The sequence below is a fragment of the Rhinoraja longicauda genome, chromosome 18 (assembly GCF_053455715.1).
Source record: "Rhinoraja longicauda isolate Sanriku21f chromosome 18, sRhiLon1.1, whole genome shotgun sequence".
Taxonomy (NCBI): Eukaryota; Metazoa; Chordata; class Chondrichthyes; order Rajiformes; family Arhynchobatidae; genus Rhinoraja; species Rhinoraja longicauda.
In genome coordinates this window covers 32,877,840-32,892,421 of record NC_135970.1, presented here as the reverse complement: position 1 = coordinate 32,892,421, position 14,582 = coordinate 32,877,840, and the positions used below count along the sequence as shown (strand labels likewise).

General features: G+C 38.6%; 1 protein-coding gene across 2 annotated transcripts in view; it reads left to right on the top strand.

Moving 5' to 3' along the window:
- Nucleotides 1–14,582, top strand: part of lgr4 (leucine-rich repeat containing G protein-coupled receptor 4) — a 79,094-nt gene that overhangs the window by 29,340 nt on the left and 35,172 nt on the right. For both annotated transcript variants that reach the window (XM_078415482.1, XM_078415481.1), the window contains exons 2-3: nt 2,518–2,589; nt 12,506–12,577. In XM_078415482.1, the coding sequence (XP_078271608.1) occupies nt 2,518–2,589; nt 12,506–12,577 (144 nt within the window). The remainder of the gene's footprint in view (nt 1–2,517; nt 2,590–12,505; nt 12,578–14,582) is intronic.

Sequence of the window (14,582 nt, the reverse complement as noted above, 5' to 3'; positions counted from 1 at the left end):
TGGATCTTGCAGTTATTACTTATGTACGATTTTCTGTTTTGGGGAAAATGTAAAAGTTGAAACATTCCCCTTTGAGTTGATGTAGAAATGTTAGATGTAATGCAAAGCCTCAAGGAGTGCAGCTTCCACAATATTTATTGTACTGACAGTATAAAATATCAAGAATTCTTAGTGGATAAAGTTTTCGGTTGAGTTTTAATTGTTTAAACTGGCTGAACCTTTCTAACCTTGCGCACCAGGACCTTGGTTTTCCATTAAATAGCCACCAAAACATGCTGTGTACGTAAAATATGGTCCACTTGAAAATGTTGCAATAAAATGAGCTCAATATCAGAAATTATTTTCTGCTCAAGAACGCCAATAATTTGCTTCACTCTGCCCAGTGGCTCCATTTTATTCCTTGTTACTTCTCTTTTACTGGTGGTCTGCTTTGAATTTCATGTTGCTGGAAGTCTGGAAGCAGTTATTATTAATTAGAGTGAATCATTAAGAATCTGAGCAGCTCCTACCAGGTTCCCGGTACAATCTTGCGCAGCAGCAGCAAGGAGGGCAGGGCATGTTTGGTTTATCAAGTCCACCTGGCCTAGAGTGGCATATTGGCATAGCGGTAAAAACTACCTTGCAGCGCCAGAGATCCAGGTTCGATCTTGACTACGGGTGCTGGCTGCACGAGTTTGTACGTCTCCCCGTGACCGGTGTGGGTTTTCTCCGAGATCTTCGGGTTTCCTCCCACACTCCAAAGACGCACAGGTTTGTAGGTTATTTGGCTTAATACAATGTAAGATCATCCCTAGTGTGTGTAGGATGGTGTTCGTGTGCGGGGATCGCCGGTCGGTGTGTGTCGAAGGACCTGGTTCTGCGTTGTATCTCAAACTAAACTACTGCACAATGATATTCCATGATAAATTTGTAGTATACCATAATCCCATTTGTTGCTTTCCAATCCAAAATTAAACTTGATCCAAGGTTAATATACATAATTGCCACACAATAAAAAATAAGATCCTCTTTTATTTCCGATTTTCTTGCATTGCCTTGAATTATGACCCTTGTTTATCAATTTGAGACAAATTTAGTATTTCCAATAGTTTCATGGTTTTGTGATTTAAAAAAAAAAAAGACAATATGTAGATTGACACCTCATGGAACATATTGGTATGTAAGTGTTCATGTTGCATATTCAAGCTCTCACCAGCCAGAGATTTCTGTGGTTAAAAAGCATAATAGGTTATGCAGCTAAAGACAGGGAAACTGCATCTTGCATCCCAGAGAAGATATTGCTGAGATGAGAAGATCGATGATCTGTTAGAAACGGAGCAGGTGCCGCAAGTGCCTCACAGCTGTATATGTTCCAATGGGAGGACCCTGGGTTCATCACAGGTTGCTGGCACAGTATTGCTATCAGTAACTCATCATTTTGCATTATTATTGGGCAGGTGGGTGGAGAATGTTTTTGGGGATCTTTGGGGGTGTGCACGGCTAATGCATGGCCCCTCGTGTGTTCCTGATGCATAGCCTCAATTTCTTAATAATGTCTTCCTCTGCTATGAATAGTTGCAGGAAAGAGTTTCCCAGGAGTTGATTGGGTCCTTGCAATTCAAGGAGCACATCTTTGAAACTTTTTCTCTGTCCTTCTGATAATCTCCTTCCAAAACTTTTTTCTGTTTTGGGAGTCTGATGTCGGGCAATCAGATGACATGGTCTGCACAACATAGCTGACTGAGTAACACTGAGTAACACCAAATGTTTGGTGATGTTGGCCTGGGAGAGGACACAGACATTGTCCCTTCCAACATGTTTATCCTTCCAATGAGCTTGGAGGACTGTAATGGGATTTTGTGCTATAATAACCCTGTTAGTGCCAATTCCATGAATGCTGTCATTCCAGCAAAGGGTTTATGCATGTTGAGTGAGTTACAAGTGTATAAAATGAAGTGGAATAGCCGTGCCTTTGCTGAATCTTGGTGAGTCATGTGCGCCCAACTTGAATAGTTTTTAATTAGTCAGGCTGCTAAAAACCAGGTCACTTTTATATTGGTGATATAATTTCTCTTTGCTTTAAGAATACTGTCTTTGTAGAGGCATGGAGCATCTGGTTCTCTTATATTAAACCAGACTCATTGGAATTTACCCGTTGACAAGCTGAGGTAAACAGACCATTACATTTCTGGTCCACGCTGAGTTAATGAAACTCGTGTAGGATGCAGTTGTAGTGCCACTAGTCAGTGAAAGGGGAATATTAGCCAGAGTTTCACTACATGATCACAATCGAGTCATTCATCTGATAACTAGATGAATCTGCACAATTCACCTAACTGTTGACTATGTTGTAAGGAACCCCTTGGCATTGGTTTACTTTGCCCCAGAAGGTAATCGATGCTTTAAAAATAGTGGTTACTTTAAAATTTGCTGAGGAATAGTAACTTAATTTACTGAAAAGTTACTGAAAAATACGTAAACATTTTTGGAATTATGCTTGTATTTATAATGGCTTACTGTAAATGTTTTGTTTTGCAGGGATGCAAGCATGAATAACATAACTGAGTTGCAACCTGATTCCTTCCAAAAGCTTCTATACCTTGAAGAACTGTAAGTATCTTGGAGAATATCAAGATAGAACAGATTGTGATTTTTGTTGGGTTTTAAGATTTGCAAGTTTTAAGTGCTAGCATATGGTTATTAACACTTCTTCCCAACATATCAGTGCCAAACATAATGACAGAGACTGAAGCACTTTCTGTATTATCATTTAAAATGGAGTGAGAACGGGACAGGTTGAGATGCCCACTGAATGTCACTCAATTGGATTGGTTGAGGAGAAACTATTTTTGAAATTAAGTTTTAATTGATTGAGGTCTGCATAGAAATGATAAACATCCATCTTTGGAGAATAATTTGACGCAAATACAGTATTTTTTGGCCATGGTTATAAATTTGTAAACACACTGATCCCTTGAATGCCCAGTCCACCTCTAAATCTCCTCAGTTCACCATAACCTTTGCCCCAGCTGATCTCTACACTCCCTTCCCCACCCCACCCAAAACAAAATGTTGTTTCAGTTCTTTGATTCTGAACCACAAAGGAAAAAATTGTTATTCAGACATGGTTGCATTTTTCAAGCTGAAAGCCTGCTAACCTCATTGAATAAACATTACATATAAGCAAGTCCTGTGCAGTGAGCTGTTTGTTTAAGATCCAAGTTTGTTTTTGCCAATGTTTTCAAACTATTGCCATCATTATGCAAGTATGCTTAGGATATCTCAGGCTATTACAGTAAGCCAAAAACATTCCTGGAATATTAAAATGGGATTGAATTGATAGCCTTAATGAATACTTTATTGCTCTTTTTGTGTCCCACTGTTTCTTACTTTCCCAATGAAAAATTGGCGGCGACTCACTGATTGGGAATTCATTAAACGACAAACGGTCGACTGCTTCGTACTTGGAGTTTGCTCCCATGATGTCTGCTTGGCAAATATTTTTCTCTGACATTGGCTTGGTGATTGGAATGGTGTCATGCATGCAGATTTTATTTGGAAACTAAGTTAATCACTTGTAAAGCAGGGTACATTAATGCTAAAATCATTACTCCCCAGTCACTCCCTCTTCTCCATTCTCCCATCAGGTAAGAGGTACAAAAGTTTGAAAATTCATACCTCCAGATTGAAAATTCATATCTCCAGCTGTTAACAAGCAACTGAACTGTCCTTTCACCATCTAGAGAGTGGTCCTGACCACTCACCCACCTCATTGGAGACCCTCAAACTATATTTAATAAGACTCTATCTTGCACTAAACATTTCACTGTGTATCCCGTATCTACACTGTAGACGGCTTGTTTGTAATCATGTATGGTCTTTTTGTAGACTGGATAACCTAACCAAAAGTTTTTTAAATTCCACTATCATAACTGCCTCAACAACTCGTTCCAAGCACTCTGCACCCTCTGTGTTAATTGAAGAAAAACTTGTGTGTATAATCTCCATTAAACTTTGCCCCTCTCACCTTACACCTTAAAGCTATGCCACTAGTATGTTTTTTTAATCTTGTGGGTGGGGGGAGGGGAAGGAGAGGGGGGGAGAGAGGAGAAGTTTTGACTGTCCACCCTATCAATGCCTCTCATGATCCAGGCATCTTTCTGGAGAACCTTCACTGCACCCTAATCAAAGTCCAATAAAGTTTTGTCTCAAATCTGGTAGCAAATTGATGTAAATTATGGATATTGTTTTTAATCCGCGTTTTTTTGTGCCAGCACTTAGTCCATAAATGAAATTGGAAATTACATTGCTAATATGGTGGCACACAAATGTCATCTGTCCTTTCCCTTTCAGAGGTGTTGTCTGAACTTCTGACTTCCTGAATATTTTGCTCTCGCCTGCTAATGTTTATCGATGTGCAACTAATATATATGGCTCAATTAGTGGTCCTCTGCTTCCCCACACACAAATCTGGTGTCCAAATGAAGGCTGATTGGTTCTGACCAGACTATAAAATGGGAATGTCTCTACCTTCTGCTTTGCATGCCTTAATGGCCACTAATTGAAAGGGAGAGCAATGGGAGACAAAAATGGAAAATAGCAAGAATTTATTTTTGTCTAACTATTCATTCAGTGCTCCAATGTTAAAAGGTTAAGATTATTGTCAAAGTACTTTTTATATGTATTGGTATAACACACTTGTACGTTGTCTGAAATGGTATGGGTATGGTCCTATTGGGAGCAGATGGTGAATTGGTGATGTGTCAACATTGTTTGGCATTTAGCTAAATAATTGTTTCATATTGTTAAACTCCCAACCTTGTCGGTTTGCTTGCTAATGCAGCCAATACCGAATTAATCAGTCAGTTGTGCAATGATGAAAAGATTACTGGATCCATACTGAAAAAAGCACACAACCTTGGGTAAAGATGATATGTGGACAATGACTGAACTCCTGTGCGAGAGCCTCACACACTTCACCAGTTGTATCCTGTCTTTTGGAGGGTTGCCAGAGTTTGGGAAACGGATGTATAATGAAGTGTAGTGTTGATTGGTTCCTAACGCTTAATAAACAGGATTTGCCTAGAGCACCTAAATATTTTCTATCTTATTAGGGCAATTACTGGCAATTTGTTTGATTTTTAATACCTTAAGTTTGGGACTGCAAATTTTTATTTTCAATTTTAATGTGATGAATATCTATTGAAAGATTGAAGTATTGCATTGAATACATTTTATTAGCCAAGTGTGTATACATACAAGGAATTTGCCTTATTACTTCTATGTTTAGGATATACACATCAATTTGCAACCAAAAATGCCAGAATAAGTTAGAAATAAAATATTAATCACGGCTTCAATCTTTTTTAATTGAGTGTTACATTTTTTTTGTTGTATTTAACAAATTGCTCCAATACGACTAAATTTTAGGGTTAAATCTGATGGATCTTTGTTCCATGTTACAAAGAAATGAACTTCAAAATTTGATCCCAGTCCAATTAAAGCCTTAATGACAGTAATGCTATACTTTGCAGGCAATCATAGTGTGTTTCATTTTGCTCCCTTACACCACTAGGGATGAATCGAAGTACTCTGGGTGGATATCAACTCCTATTTCATGATGTACATTTTGAAGACATCAGTCATTGTTCTATTTATTCAAAATATTCTTAATTTGGGAGAAAACGTGTTTTTTTTGTTCCAGTATATTACCAAAGTTCACTATGAAATGTAATAATTTTAAAACACTAAAGAAGGGTTGGGTCCTTCATATTGATGGGGGGGGGGGGGGGGGGGGAGAGAAAGTTGGAAAAGAGAGGTGGGGGGGGGGGGAGGAGGTTGGAACAAAGTCAAGGAAGTGTTAAGTGGATACAGGGGAGGGGGGATTGATTGGCTGATGGGTGTAGTAAATGGCAAAGGTTAGGGGCAAAGAGGAGACAAAAGGGTGTCTGATAAGAGGAGAATTGGAGGGATGGGAAAGGGAAAAGGGGATGGGAGATGAGTGTACGAAGGAACAGTGACACTGGTGGGTTTGGAAAATGTTGAGAAATGGGAGCATGTGGGTTGGGAGGCATGGAGAAGAATGAGGAGGGAGGGGGTATTACTTGAAATTAGAGCATTCAACATTCATGCTTGTTGGGTTGTAAGATAACCAAGTGGAAAATGCTGTTTCCAGTTTGCATGTGGCCTCACACTGGCAATGGAGGGGACCCAGGACAGAGAGGTTGCTATGGAAAGGGGACAGGCCTTGGCGGACAGAGGTTGAGTGTTTGGTGAAACGGTTGCCTAGTCCAGGCTTGATCTCACCGATATAAAAAAAGTCACGTTGGGAGCACTGAATGCAGTAGACGCTATTTGAAGAGTTACGACGCTGTTGGGAGAGTTGCATGTTGACCTCTGTCCCCCCTGCAATGCTGCTAAGGTCCCTGGATAGAAGTAAGAGAGGAGGTGTAAGCACAGGTGTTAGATCTGCATTTGCAGAGGAAAGTTCCACAGGAGGGGGGTGGGTTGGGTGGAAATGGAGGAGTGAACTGAGGAGGTGAGGAGGGATGGTCTCCACAAAAAGCACAATGGGGTTGGGATGGAAATTTGAATTTGGAATTTGAAACTCAGTCTGTGCAATAATGTACTTTTTTAACTTGCATTAGCTTTAGTATTTGAGATGGGTAATTTGCACACATTCATTTGCGAAACTGATTTTTTTTGTTTATGCTAAATATGAATTTAGGAATCAATCAGCAATCATTTGACACAAATCCAATAGGTGTACACAAACCAGAGTTCACTACTTTTCCTTTGTGTTGTTTACTTAGTTGCCTGATGGAAAAGATTTGCTCCAGATAATGAGGATTTAAATTCCACGTGCATAAATTTACAAAGATGCAGAACCACAATGTGTTGACTATAATAACACAATGGAAAAACATGTTTAATGTTACAATCTTTATCTGTGTTTGTTTCTGTCAGGAGATGTAGTGAAACAGTGAAATTTGGTAAGCACTCCTTTGACGCATATTGTTGGTGTGACATTTCTGAATTGTGGGACTCCGTAGAATAAACTTCCTCCATCAGAAGCAATGTTTAAATACACTTTAGGGAATAAATATCTGTTATTAATTGCAGTCAGTTGAGAATCTGATTTTGTCTCAATCCAGTTCTTAAATATGACTTTTCCACATTGATTGGCAAATAACAATCTTAGTGATTGTAAGAGAAGCTAATAAGAAAAAAATGGCAGGTGAATCAAGGGAGACTTGTGTATTACTATTCATTTGGTTGGGGAGTTTTGGGCTTCTAGTGTACTGAATCATTGGCTTAAATGTTAATATGCTATTGAGGATTTTTAACTTTTAATTTATCTTTGCTGAACTATGTTATCAAGAATTGAGTGGAGCAATACGCCATTAAATATGCATGCTGTGCTTTACTTACGGAAAGTTACATGTTTAATAGGTAAAAGCATGGACAATTTTCAACATGTGCACTGCACACCAGGAAAAAAACAATGCCTTCCCCTGGAATTACTTCTCACACTATGATTGAGATGTAACATGCTGATAGTTGATGATATGACAGTGAAATATTATTTTTGTACCACACCAGGAAGATTCTCTACTTTATTTCTTAAATGACTAGAGGGGTTAATAAACAGATTAGGAGCACATGCATATCTTAATAGTCATCTGTCTGACCAAGCAGAAACCACAGATCCAAAAAGCACTGTTTCTTGAAAAATGACTGAATCACTGTTTAGTTTGGAGATTTTTAGGTTAGAGATACAGCGCAGAAACAGGCCCTTCGGCCCACAGAGTCCACACCAACCAACGACCCCCGCACATTAACACTACCCTACTGACACATGGAGGACTTTATTGACTTCCATCACAGTGGGGAATGTGGAGGAGCTGCTGTGGTGGATGTTTACGTCAATTTTTATATAGTTGTGTGTCTTGTTACTTTTTTGTTATGACACTGGCAAATCAAATTCCTCGTATGTTGCTAAACATACTTGGCTAATAAATTGCGATTATGTTTATGATTTTTGTGCATTTATACCATTTTGTGCAATTAACCTACAAACCAGTACGTCTTTGGAGTGTGGGAGGAGACCAAAGATCTCAGAAAACCCACGGGGGTCACGGGGAGAATGTACAAACCCTGTACAGATAGCACCAGTAGTTGGGATCGAACCCGGGCCTCTGGCGCAGTAAGGCAGTAGCAACGCCCACTGGTTTAGAGTTGGCCAGCACCTCTGAGTTTTTTCTCCTTAGCAACTGCAGGATATGAGATCCTCGGCCAAGATTATTCTATCGCCAAAAATGTGGTTTGTAATATCCATGGCCTTTAACCTTTGTCAGAGTGAAAGCATGTCATCTCATAATAAATGTGGTCTCGCAGTTAAATGTCTTCATATGCCTCTTAATGTAATTTTATATTTATACTTGGGGACATCTTCATAACTTGGCCTTCTGGTTAGAACATGGTACTTGCAATGGTATGGGTAGCATTTACAAACCTTTCTAGACATTTGAATAGTTTATTTGATACCTTTTTTATATCTCTCGTTGACATAGTGCTTGGTTGTAATTGGTAGACAGATGAAATATTGTGCATAGCAATTTTTAAAAGTCTAAACTGCAATATTTCATCCATTTGATCATGAAGTAAGGAGATAAATTTGTTGAAAATGCAGTTTTGCAGTTCTAAGAATCTCTCAGACTCGGAAGTGCAACAAAGCTTGGCCAGAGATGGATTTTAAGAAAGGTCTTGAGAAAAGGACATAGATCTTTGGGAGGGAATTTAAGATGATTCCATGGATATTCAAATGAGTAATCTTAAGGTGAATGTGAAAACTTTGTACTTCGGGTTCAATGTACTTCCCTGAGATGGCGGGACTGTCATATGAGGAAAGATTGAAAAGACTAGGCTTGTATTCACTGGAGTTTAGAAGGATGAGAGGGGATCTTATAGAAACATATACAATTATAAAAGGACTGGACAAGCTAGATGCAGGAAAAAATTTCCCAATGTTGGGCGAGTCCAGAACCAGGGGCCACAGTCTTCAAATAAAGGGGAGGCCATTTAAAACTGAGGTAAGAAGAAACTTTTTCACCCAAAGTTGTGAATTTGTGGAATTCTCTGCCACAGAGGGCAGTGGAAGCCAAATCACTGGATGGATTTAAGAGAGAGTTAGATAGAGCTCTAGGGACTCGTGGAATCAAGGGATATGGAGTGAAGGCAGGCACGGGTTACTGATTGTGGATGATCAGCCATGATCACAATGCATGGTGGTGCTGACTCAAAGGGCTGAATGGCCTCCTGCACCTATTTTCTATGTCTATGTTTCTACTTTCTCATTTAGTGGCGTCATAATTGATTATTCTGGAGTATTCAAGATAATTCGGAGATTCTATTGAACACCATTGACAGAATGAATGGTGGTCCTGTCCTATATTTCAAGGTCTTTTGTTTTACTTTGCATTTTGAGTTCAGTGGTTTACTGCCAAGATTGTTATCTTCATCTTTTGATTGGGATGTGTATCATGTGGAATGCAATTTAATTTATCCAATCCAGGTAAACAGAAAGACCTAGGGACTTTGCAGTGACACTTTGGTGCACATCATGTTCTGTTTAAATAGAACATTTTGCATACTCAGTGTTCCAACATGTCTCAAAAATGAACTATTTTTAAGTGATTGTCACTGTTGGCAGGTACATGATGTCTCAATAGATTAGTTCAATAGCCAGTTAATCTGTTATGTAAACTGTCGAGAATTTTAATCAAACTAGCAGATGCTTAGTCTTGAACATGTGATCTTTTAAATCCATTTGAACTGTTGTATATAGTAACATGAAAAGTTGTGGAAAGTAAATATTTGCTAAATTCTCCATTCACCACACTTGAAAACACTACTATTCTAAATATAACTATCATCAAATCATACAGATGATTTGTCGGGTTGGGACCCTTATTGAGTCTGAAGAAGGGTCCCAATCTGAAATGTCACCTGTTCGTTTCCACCACCGATGTTTCCTGACCCGTTGAGTTCCTCCAGCAGTTATTTGTTTAAGATTCCAGCATCTGTAGTCTCTTGTCGCTATCATTCAATCATGGCATTTTGGGTGGGGAAAAAATATTTTATTTTGCATTGGAGGCTTCTGCATTAGATTTTAGGGCTTCTGTTTTAAGTATATATTATTTACCATAATTCTTTTAAGTCCTCATCTACCTTCAACTCAAACTGACATAAAATTGTCTGTAAACCTTTAGATTTTGGAATCATGCAACACGGGAATGGGCCCTTCAGGCCAACTCCTCCAAGCCAACCAAGATGCCCTTTAATGCTCATACAGGAAGGAATGTTGACAATAAAAGGAACAGATATGTACACAGATTACAGAAAGATGCAAATGCTATAGTGTGGTCATAGTGGGTGACGTTAACTTCCCTAATATTGACTGAGACATATTTAGTGCAAATGATTTTTATGGGGCAGAATGTGTTGGGTGTATAAAACTTAAAACAGCATGTGGATAGTCCAACTCGAGAAGGGACCATACTGGACCTTACACTGGAAAATGAGCCTGGCCAGTTTTTTAAATATGTTATGAATAAGGATGTCTGTTTTGTAAGACTTGGGCATGAATGTAGATATATTTGTTAGTAAGTCTGCAAACTACACCAAAATTAGTGGAGTTGTGGACCGTGAGCAAGGTTGTCAAAGTTAACAGCTAGATATAGATCAGCCACAGAAATGGCAGATGGAGTTTAATCTGAGCAAATGTGAAATGTTGCACTTTAGGAGGTTGAATGCAAGGGGAAAGTATATGGTTAATGGGAAGACTGTTAACTGCATTGTCTTGACAAACAACAATATCATGGAGAGGCAAAACGTGCAAATACTTGACCTCCCGATGATCGTTGCAATTCCTGCTTAAAAAGTTGCATGGTTGTGGACTGCACAAGGCAGAATGGACGTAGATAAGTAATTTGCAAAAAAGTTTGTACCAAGTTTATGGTTTGGTATTATATTTGCAATAAGATATTTTGGGTTCATGGAATTCAACTTATAGTTCACTGAGCTATTGGTGTAAATTTTGCATTGATTGTAAATTTCTGATGCAACATTGTGCATGATTCTAGTTAAAATGTAACCAGTAGTACATAATTAAGCCATTTTACAAATTGATCAGTGTGTGGGTTGGGTAAAGTGTATTTATATAATTTGAGATTACTCTGCATTACTTTGTGCAACCTGCAATATAACTGTCAACTAAATGCAAGCAAGGCTTTATTTATGGCTTCAGTAAATAACTCTAGATATCGTGTGGCACAAAAGTATCCCAATACTCCGTTGCATAGCAACTGCAAAATCACTTGTTTATTGAGTAGATGGTCTATATCCATTTTCTGATTTCTGAAATAAGAAAACATTCATCTGTAACAGACACAAAAAGCTGGAGTAACTCAGCGGGACAGGTATGTTGAGCTTAATGGTTTATAGATTATTGATACTTTTACCATTATCAGGTTTTACCATTATCAGATTTGATTTGTACCAGCATCTGCAGTTATTTTCTTCCACCAGGTTTAAAACATAGGTTAGCTCCTTGTGGAATTACATGCTGAACTGATCTAAAGGTGTGTCAACAGTTCTGAAACATAAGTAGGATATTATTATAAATGTTATTTTAAAGCCCAACCTTATTTTGAGACTAGTGTTAGTAAATCCCTTTTAGTTCTAGCCCTTGACTCAAAGGACTGTTTTATCATCACTTTTGTTATGAATGCTAAGAAATATATTGCATAATAGTAGCTTGAGTTGTTGTGCCATTTACTATATTGTGCAATTGTTTTCTGTTTTATAGGAGACTCCAAATTATCAGAAAATGTTTTAAGTTTATTCCACCACCCGCTAAGTTGCAAGCTTTTAAAACAGATGATTGCTGTTGGCCCGGGCCCAATACCAGCAGAGAATTTGCAGGTTGTGGTAAAAAGTGGAGATTTTTCCTTACCACAGAGAAATGATGGGCTATTAATATACATCGAACGGCACAGGAACAGGTCCTTAATCCTGTAATGTCCATGCTGAACATGATATCAGGTTAAATTATCAATGGTGTTTTCCATTGTTAAATCTGAATTGATTTAAAAATTATTAATTCAAAGGACAGTATTTTGGTCATTACAACGGATGTTTTTTTAAATTTTATTGTCTTGCTGGGATCTTGGCAATGGTAGATCTGATTGATATAAAAATGATAGAATTAATAAAGCATTGTAGAATACTTGAAAAGCCAAGTGATAGGTATGGGGATAGCAATGGTGTTGGAGTTGGTATTTGTATATACATTTTGCTGTGTTTAAAGTACCCAAAGTCGCAGAGCACTGGTTTGAGATACAGTGCAATACATGACAATGTTTGATTTTTATTTTTATTTCATGATGTAGTTATTAATTTTCCTGGTTGGTGATTTTACTGTTGACACAACATTATTATTTAACCACTGCGTTTCTCCTTTCAGGCGATTGGCTGGTAATGACCTGTCTTACATTCATCCTGAGGCTTTGTCTGGTCTATCCCAGCTGAAAGTTTTGTAAGTATTAATCTGTTCTTTCCCTGTTGGGAATCCATCAAAAAATAATCAACAAAGCTGCCCAAAATTGGTGAATGACTCATTAAAATGGGTTGGGATTAGTTTTGTTACAAAGATAAACACTATAGAGCATTTGACTTTAGAGTTTACTTTACCGTGTTACTGTGTGGAAACAGGCCTTTCAGCCCACCGAGTCTGCGCCAACCAATGATCACCGCGTACACTAGCACTATCCTATACAATAATTTACAGAAGCCAATTAGCCTACAAACCTGTACAATCTTTGGAACATGGGAGGAATCAGAACTTCTGCAGCTGTGCCACAGTGTCACCCCATTATCTAAGCTTTAAAATGTTGTTTTAAACTAATGCCTATTTTGTAGAACAGCAATACAAATAATGTATTATAGTGAAATTGATTGTATTTAAATTAAACATTTGACTTAATTATTTTAATATAGACGAATGAATTTTGTCCTTTTAGCATGCATGTAGATAACCCATTCCCAAGCATTTTTTTTCACATTGGCTGTTGTAATTTGCAGACAAGATATACTTTAAGACTACTAGCACCAACTCTTTTGTAATGTGAATAAGTTTCCAAACATCCTGATTTATTTTCCTTAATGAAGCTTCCACAATCTTCTCTATGGCTAATACAGATGAGAAATATTCATTTAATGGCCTGCCATCTATTGTGGCTCCACACATAGCTGACCATTCTGATCCTTAAGTGGATCTATTCTCCTCCATTACTCTTTTTTTGCTCTTAATGTACTTTTAGTATATTAGAGCTTGTGTAGTTTTCTCACCTGTGTAGTTCTCTCCCCTGGTTAAACCTTACCTGGACCCTGCAGCAGTTTGCTTATCAAACAAAGGTGGATGGGGGTGGAGGACGCCATCATCCACCTGCTCCATCGTTCCTATGCTCACCTGGATTAGCTGGGAAGCACTGTGAGAGTTGTGTTTTTTACTTCTCTGGTGCTTTTTGACTTCTCCGATGCACTGCTCTGGAGCAAACTGACGAAAATGTGGGTGAATGCTCCAATGATGTCCCGGATCACCAACTACCTGACTGGACGACCACAGTGGTCAGGCGACAGATCTGTGTCTCAGACATGGTAGTGAGCAACACAGGGGCCCCACAGGGGACGGTCCTCTCTGCAGTCAGATGCTGCAGATGTTCTATCTGGGGATGTGTTTGAAGTAGGAAAAAATAGACACTGAGAAGGTTGAGAGATACTTTAGCTTGTGTAGTTCTTTCAAATATAGCATTGGGGTCCAGGCATGTATGGAGAGAAGGTATCCTTGTCCTTTGTTGCCCGAGTACAAATTATTTGCTGTACTTTAACATTTAGAGCCAATTCTGAGAGGAACACCAGCTTGCTTCTATTGCCTATGGCAGCAGTGTTGCCTAATAATCAAAGGTTCATGGTACAGCTTGTGATGACGCGCTTCACTCGTAATTAAAAATGTTCATTTGTTTGCACAAGTGCTCAAGGTGTGTTGGCTGGCTACCCAGCAAGATTATGCTTGTGTTTGCAGGTGTTGTAACTTGGAAATGTTTCTGCAAGAAAATCAGCTTTGAAGGACAGCCCAAACCATTGAGTCTCCAACATCCCCTTTCAGGCTTTTCGCACTCTTTTGACCTTTTCATTTCCAGTTGCTGTCATGATATCAACCGCTTCATCTTCTCCTCTTCCACTGTAAAATGGCTCTGTTGCAACAGGCAGTCTCCACTCACTTTGAACCTTTGCTGACCCTCAATGACTCAGTAGCTCTGAATTTGAGCAACTGGTTAATTCTAGTCAGAAAAGTATGAAATTTCCAAATCTGGGCCTGGAAATATTTATCTTTATTTATTAAATATTATAGATAAAATATTTAATGGAATTCATTGCCACAGATGGCTGTGGAGGCCGACATTAGGTAATTTTAAGACGGAGATTTACAGATTCGATTAGTACGGGTGTCAGGAGTTAAGGGGAGAAAGCAGGAGAATGGG